General features: G+C 46.5%; 1 protein-coding gene across 1 annotated transcript; it reads left to right on the top strand.

Annotated features, from left to right (window-relative positions):
* The first annotated feature begins 1,205 nt into the window (after nt 1-1,205).
* TMED2 (transmembrane p24 trafficking protein 2) lies at nt 1,206-7,606 on the top strand. The gene is made up of 4 exons (XM_065693079.1): nt 1,206-1,464; nt 2,624-2,816; nt 5,122-5,229; nt 6,110-7,606. Exons 1-4 carry the CDS (start codon nt 1,285-1,287, stop codon nt 6,232-6,234), a joined length of 606 nt encoding a protein of 201 aa, XP_065549151.1. The 5' UTR covers nt 1,206-1,284; the 3' UTR covers nt 6,235-7,606.
* The last annotated feature ends 518 nt before the right edge of the window (nt 7,607-8,124 follow it).

Genomic DNA, 8,124 nt, shown 5'->3' with positions numbered 1-8,124 from the left:
ACTTATGGGAGCGCAGGAAGGGGCAGCAGCATGAGCAGAACATCTGGAGAACACTCTGCAGTACCTCAGGGGACAGATACGCTGTGAAATCATCCTTTTGTCCAAGTCAGAGATGAGAGAAAGAGTTCACACCACCAGACTTCAGTATAAACGGGTTCTCATCATTAAGTGTAAATGTACATAGAGGGAAAAAGTAATGACGCGGAGAATGTGCTGGTGGGAAGAGTAAAATCCCTACTGAGACAGATGGAAAACCAGCACAGCAGTTCATGCTGTGGGAAGCAGCAGGTTCAAGCTTGGCTCAATCCAGACTCATTGGAAACCATGGAAGTTTTCAGCGCCTGGACAGGAGAGGGCTCTTGCCACTCGCATACGTGACCTGTAGCTCTTCAAGTTCACCTTCCTCTTGCCAGCATCTTTCCTTTCCATGCCCGGAGCCTGCACTGGCACATCCAGCTCTGCCGCTTGGACCTAGCAGCTTGAGATGAGCAAACTCACTTATGTTAATCAAGTAATTGGACTCCATTTGTCACACAAACACAACGTCTGAGCATTATAACCAGGACTACAACAACTGGCGCTCACTTGGCAAGCTCAGGCGCATAAATATTGCACCGGAAAGCCAGACTGTGTTTGAGTCTTTAAATCTTTAATTAAACCAGCTAGTCATGAAAACAGACTCTCTTCAGCTCCAGCACTGCCTTCTGTACTGCCGACTGCAAGTGTTAACTGACAAGCAGCATTTAAGCATGACAACGCAGAGAGGGCTTTCACACCGGGATGCAGGAGCCTGCCCTGAGCCCGGACTGCGTTCGCTGCGCACCCACAAGCTGGGCTTCCCCGTCACCCCCTCGATGGTCAGCTCCTTCCCCAGTCCCTGCCCGGCCGCACAGGACAGCGGCGGCTGCCGCCGGGACCCGGCACTGCCCCGCTTGACAGACAGCGTGCAGCCAATGGCGCGCTCTCTGAGAGGCCAGCTCTCCCCACCCCGTTCTGATTGGCTTCAGGCCCTCACGGCCCCGCCCCCGCTCCATGCTCATTGGTTGTTCCGTTACAGGGGCTCCGCCCCCCGCGCCGCGCCGTGCGTGCCTCAGGGGTTAGGCGGTCCCTCTGCGGTTGGTCCTTCAGCGGCCGCCGTAGCACAGCCCGTACGTGGCAGCGGGGCTGTGCTGGCCTATGAGCGGCGGCCCCGTGCCCCGGAAGGGGCGTGCCGAGAGCCGGAAGCTCCCCCTCCCCTGCCGCTGCCGTCGCGCCGCTCGGTGCCCGCTGCCGCTGGGCTCCGCCATGTCGCCGGTGCGGGCGGTGCTGGCGCTGCTGGCCGCCATCGCGGCCCCGGCTGCCGCCTACTTCGTCAGCATCGACGCGCACGCCGAGGAGTGCTTCCTGGAGCGGGTGCCGTCCGGCACGAAGATGGGGCTCATCTTCGAGGTGGCCGAGGGGGGCTTCCTGGACATCGACGTGGAGGTGAGGGCCGAGCGCCGCGGCTGGGCCGCGCTCGCTCCCCGCCGCCTGTGAGGTGGGGAGGCCGGGGCAGTGCCCGGTGTGGGTTGGAGTTCCGTGCGGTCCCGGCTCGTTGCGGGGGCTCCGTGCGTGCTGACCGGGCCCCCCCCGCGGTGGTGCGGGCGGTCTCGGAGCGGAAGAGGAGCCGCCTCGACGGGATGCGTTTCCTACGGCCGCTTGTGCCGTTCCTGCCCCCAGGGCTGTTCTCGGGAGGTTTCCTGCCTTGCCCGGCTCGGTGTAGACTTGTCACGTTGAACGCTGCGGCGGGAGGAACGAGCAGGATTGCTCTGTATAAAAGTGCGTTGCTTGTTCCGGGAGCCGCGTGTCTCCCCTCGAGTCGAAAGGCGTTGTCTTTAATCGGGGTGATTGCCATCTTGAGAGGTGTAGGTAAGGCCTTTTCCTCGGCGAGGCATCAGATCAGGAGAAGAGTAAATAAGGATTCCTTTCGTCTTGGTGAGGAGCGGAGAGTTGTTCGTTTGGGGTAACTTAAACCTGAGAGAGTTGTTGCTGGGAGTGAGTATAATGACTTAAAACGACACATGGCTCTAACACGGGGCAGTCGGGAAGAGGAAACCGAAATCCCATTCAAATGGCTTCGGTGGAAACTCGGCAGCAGAGTTTGGCCTGATGAAGTGGAAGCCTCAGAATCACAGTGATGCTGAGCGCTGATACTCAATGCGATAGCCCGTTTGGAGTGGTCACTGCAGCAGTGCACAGGTGCGTGCCTGAAGTAGCACTGATGTGTGGGAGAACGTCTTTTCCTTCAGACATCAGCAGTGAGGATCCTTCTGCAGTTGTTCATGTAGCAAACAGCCAGGGCTGTACGTAACTTGTGGTTTGCTTGTTCCTGAATGCTTCTTATCTTGCCTGTGTAATCTTGGACAAGGAGAGAGGCTTTTGTGTGACTTTCTTTACCAAGAAGTTTATTACAAAGATCTATGTGCAGGAAAATACATCACTGCCTTTGAGTTGTGGGAGGGAAAGTATGAAGAGTGCCAAACCAGATTACACATGGTGTTGGTCATTCTGACTGAATAACTTTGGCACATGCATGCAGTGTTGTAAGGGTCTATTTGAACCCACTGTATTTCAATTCAAACATATGACACTTTGTTTTCCCCAGATCACAGGGCCTGATAATAAAGGAATTTATAAAGGTGATCGAGAGTCCAGTGGAAAATACACGTTTGCTGCCCACATGGATGGAACTTACAAGTTTTGCTTTAGCAACAGAATGTCTACCATGACTCCCAAGATAGTGATGTTCACTATTGATATTGGAGAAGCTCCAAAGGGGCAGGACATGGAGACAGAAGGTGAGGAAGACTTCTGGAAAGGAATTAGCTCTGGCTTGAGAGCTATTCCCTACATGCATGGCTTCTGAACTTGAGTACGAATCTCAGAATTGCTGTTTCTTCAGACTCTCTAGTTAGCTGTTCTCTTGCACAGCTAAAATTTGGGTGGTTTTAGACCTCTTTACGTGGTTTAATGCAAAAAATCACCAGAGAATCACTTGGCCATCTGCAGAAACTAATGCCCACCTCCTTTAGTCTTTTCATTAGTTTCATTCTCCTGTTTCTAGTTTGCTCAGCAGTACATAGGCTCCTACATGCCTTAGTTGAGCTCTTTGATAAATGTGCTAATATAAATTTTTTGTCTTAGCTGTATAAATGAGTGTTTTATCTGCAGCCTTTTGTCCTGCACTTGTGTTCATCTCTTACACTTTCCTCTAGGTGGTGGAGATACCTGGGATGGTATGTGTACTGCTTTTTGAAAGCTCATTAGCATCTTGTCTTTGGCATATGTTTATTCACTAACAGCTAACGTTTGCTTTTCTCTGTAACATCGGTTTGTAGCATGAGAATGTCTTTAATAAACTACATAGAAGGTCTGATTCTGAGCAATGCTGAGCACCTGCAAGCTTCCATCGAGAGGTTTATATACTTAGCAACACTTGGGATCAGGTCCTTGAACTGTCTCTGACAGTAAGTCTTAAGGAGGTGGGAGTTTTAGGTGAAATTAGACACTGAACATCCAAGAACATTGGATATTTTAGACTGTGCTTGCTTTATGTTGCAAAAGTGGATGTTGAGTAATCAAGGACTTCTGGAAGCAGTAACCTTCTTTTAGGTTATGAATTATCAGTAACGTTACAAGGGGAAACACTTGAAACTTGCCATTTGCTGTAAAAGAAATGAATGTGGGTAACAAGTTACAAGGGTTTATTTAGCAATCACTAGCTAGGAAGGCAGTAAAGTCCTGTTGTCTGTTTTGGCAAGTAAATAACTGTGCAGTCAGTGCTTGATATCACTTAAAAAATAATAAATCCCTAACTTTTGATTTATTCCTTTAAAGACTCGGTTATAGCTGTTACTGAGTCTGGATTGAGCTGTTGCAAAGAATATGAATGCAGCTTTCATTTTCAAGGCACTTCTGGAGTGTATTTTTCAGAGTGGGTTTGAGCAGTCCTTGTGAGTGTAATTTTTTCTTACTAATAAACTGCACTTACTGCAATGACCATGAAAATAAGGGGTTGATGATGTTAGCAAAGTGAATGTGGTTCGTACAACTATTTAGGGTTTAACTATAACTTGTATGGGTGATGTTTTCTGCTCCTCTTTTTGACTGGTCCCCATGAGGTGTGTATTTTGAAGAGCTTTGTTTTCAGATTGTGATCTGAAACAATTTATAACTAACAATGTAATAAAGCAGCTTCAAAGTCAGGTATGTCCCTTCAGTGGGAAACGTGTTGGGTTTTGTGACTTCATTTTAAGAGCTGATGGCCCAGGGCATGTTGGTGGGATGACATCTTGAACTTCTCTTGGTGCTAGAAAACTTTGGAAGTGACTTGAATAACTTAAAAGGGGACAGTTCTGTGAGCATGAATGTACTTAAAAGATCCTGTGATTGACAGGCAAATCACTAAATCCTAGCTCTCTGATCCTTCTATTTGCTGAGCTTCTCTCAAGCTAGTTTTCTGTTATCGGTTTGATGTTTTCCTCCTCTTCTGCTTTCACAACACACCAGAACCTGAAGCCAGTCCTGCCCTCTGCCAGGCCCCTTTGGCATCGTTTCTGCTGAATGCTGTGCTTCAGCTAGACTGGAAGATCACAAGATGTGATATGTTGCTTCAAAAAGTGATCTCGTTTTGCCAGCATCATGATCTTAAGCTAAACTCTGTCGTTCCATTTTTTTTGCAAGCTTAACAACTAGGAAAAGCTGTGATGTTCAGATAATTTGCTTGGAATATGTTGGACAATCTTGGCAAAATTGATACTAGTGTGTGGTATTGATTTTATGTGTTCTTGTGTTCCATTTTTTTGGAAGAGTATGCCCATACTGGAAATCAGTGGTCTGTACTGATTCTAAATCGTGTCTTGTGTTTTCTGGTCAGATGTGGAGGAAGATGCTTCCCCACTTACTAAATACCATAGGGACCCGTTAGGAGAAGTGATGCTATGAAAACTAAACTGTTCCTTTGCTGTAAGGATAAAAAGTTTCAGCTGTACAGACTGCATTTTTCTGCCACAGGAAATGAAGTATTACCTGTTCATAAATCCTAACAAACTGCTTTTCTGTGTCAGTAACACATTTTCTGATGCTTCTGAAATTATTCTGCAGCTCATCAGAACAAGCTAGAAGAGATGATTAATGAGTTAGCAGTGGCCATGACGGCTGTAAAGCATGAACAGGAGTACATGGAAGTTCGTGAAAGAATACATAGAGCAAGTACGTGTCTTTGATTTAAATGCTTTCTCCACTCTCAAGTGAATTTATAGAATGTGGCTTAAAGCAAGTCCATGAAAGCTGTTCCAGGAAAAACACTTAGACCAAGTTCTGAAAGCCCTGCCCCTACAATACTGAATGTAGCTGGTGTTGCAATCATCTGTAAGTTGGCTAACCCCTCATGTAATGAAGATTGTTGTGCACAATATCTTTGCCTAATTAGTGCAGGTTCTCCGGTTCTTTGAATGGCATGTTCATGCAGATGTGGGCAGTGCTGGCTCCCAGGGATAGACTTTGGTTGAACTACTACTTCATCCTTGAAGTAGGTGTGGCTTAATAACTGAGCCAAAATCTGTGTTAAATATTTCATTGAGGCAGAGCAGAGCTACTGTTCTTTCCAAGTAAGGTGTGATGAACTCCAGTCACAACTCCCACAGTCTGAAATACAGCTGTAAAGTGGGACTGAGAGCACCAAGTGGCGCGTTAGGGGAAGCCCAATGAGAATAAAGGGCAAATATTTGTAATATGAACACACGACATTATCCTAAAGCGTTGGCCCCTCAACTTTTTGAACCTACAGATATCTGTTTGGAAGCTACAAGCTTCTGTCTGACCTCTTTGAAGGTGGGCAGAGTAGAGGTGCTGCCGCCTGTATCCAAAGCTGAGGTTGGTTAAAACATCTGCTTGCATAGTAAACTCTTTGGAAAAACACCCTCAGTTTCAAATCTCATCTCTAAGTCTGCAGAGTCTTTCTAGGCCACTTGCAGTGATGTGATACAAATACCTGTGGTTTATGTGCAGCGTTCTGATGACAAAATGTGTTTGAAATTTGTTTTAAATGCTTTGTTACTTACTGCTTTTTTTCTTTCTTTTCTCCCCACAGTTAATGACAACACAAACAGCAGAGTGGTTCTCTGGTCATTCTTTGAAGCTCTTGTACTAGTTGCCATGACACTGGGACAAATCTACTATCTGAAGAGGTTTTTTGAAGTCCGAAGGGTTGTTTAAGAGTACTTTTCTGGTCCCGGATTTCAGTTCACTGTCTACCAAACATCCTGGTCACAAAAAGAGTCATTTACTTTCTGAACCCTCTTTACTGAACTGTAAAACTTGCTTTTGTTCCTTCCTAGTTAAAAAAGAATTGGTTTTATATATCTTCTGTAGCATAAGCTGTGCTGAAATCTTGTCACTTAATTGGCATAACTTTTTTCACTTCAAATCTGCCTACTCTGTGTGCTAAGCAAGGTCCAAGCAAGCTGCAAATGCTGTAATCCACTGTAGTAACAAGCACCATTGATGTCTTTTCTAACTCTTTGCCCTGTTTTCATGAGCACTTGCAGTTCTAAGGAAACGGTACAAGGCCCTAACATGACTGTTTTGCAATTTTGACATCTCCAACCCTGTAATAGGTGTTAAAAATGGGAATAATCCCTTTTTTGCCTATGTAAACTGCCAAGAAGAGTGATTGGAACTTTATTCTGATAATGAATAGAGGACGGATAACCACTTCAATCTAGTATTCATGCCTAGTTGCTATTTAAAAGAGTCTTCAGTAACCACTCTTGATGTAATCATTACATCAGGCTGTTCCCAAAGTTCTAAATTAACTAGTCAATATGTAAAGATATTTTATCCTCTCATGATCACATGTTCATCAGACGGTTTTGTTTTACTCTTTCACAGGTTTTATGTCAAAGCCAATTGTGTGCAGTGTCTTGGCAGACCATGGTTAACCCTTTGGTTTTTGCAGGCCCAAAGCTTAGATGGTTGGCGCCAATGAGGAACGCGTTCTTGTTCAGGAAACCTGGATTCCTGGTGCGAAAGGGTTAATGATTCTGGGAGTCTATTGCGATGCTATGCAGCCCTTGTCTTTAAGTTAAGGCAGCCTCTGCCCTTCTCTCACTCTGATGCTATAACTACCGGCGTGTTTTCTTTTCCAGGCACGTGTAGATTTGGTTTTGTACAAAGTTTCTTTCCTCGTTATCTGATGATTGGTTTCAAACGTAAAGCAGCGTCTGCCGTGGGTGCTGAGCCAGGATTACGTTGTGACTGATGTATATTAGTTGTAATCATTTTGGGGGGGGGCGGGCTGGGGTCTTTTCCAGGGGGGAGCCTCTACAAGTAACACACAGCAGTTTTGTACGATTAATTTAAGATTTGTTACAGGTTTTCATGTTCCAGGTAAAGCTTTTCCAACCTCGGGCAAACACTTGCAGCAGTTCCTCAGAGAAGGTGGCTCTGACACCTTAGCGCGACTGTTGTGTGCCAATATTTTTTGTGTAGAACGCGTCAAATTGAATTCAAAGGTGTACATTTAAAAATGGCTCGTGAAGGGAAATCTGACCCAGGTTCGAGAATAAACAAATTCTTTAAAAAAAAACTTTTTTTAATTTAATTTCATTTAAAGAAGTACCTTTTTACCACAAAGCTTTTATTAAGTATTTCTGAGGTTATCAGGAATTCAGTCAAATTCCATCCTGTGTTGTGGGCAGGAAGAAGAAATGGCAGCTGATTCTGGATCAACTGCTCTGCTGCTGGACTTCAGGCTGTTGTCACAGCCCTTCTGATCTCTGGCAGCAACGATTCGTAGCATCCCAGATTGGCTCGGGATGAAGGGGCTTTAATGCTCATCCAGTTCCAACCCCTGCCACGGGCAGGGACCCCTTCCACTGGAGCAGCTTGCTCCAAGCCCCTGTGTCCAACCTGGCCTTGAGCACTGCCAGGGATGGGGCAGCCACAGCTTCTCTGGGCACCCTGTGCCAGCGCCTCAGCACCCTCACAGGGAAGAGCTTCTGCCTAAGAGCTCAGCTCAGTCTCCCCTCGGGCAGGTTCAAGCCATTCCCCTTGGCCTGTCCCTACACACCCTTGTCCCAAGCCCCTCTCCAGGTTTCCTGCAGC

Source organism: Lathamus discolor, chromosome 12, assembly GCF_037157495.1.
Source record: "Lathamus discolor isolate bLatDis1 chromosome 12, bLatDis1.hap1, whole genome shotgun sequence".
Lineage (NCBI taxonomy): Eukaryota > Metazoa > Chordata > Aves > Psittaciformes > Psittacidae > Lathamus > Lathamus discolor.
Note: the sequence above shows the minus strand (reverse complement) of the source record. Positions and strands in the feature narration are given on the sequence as shown.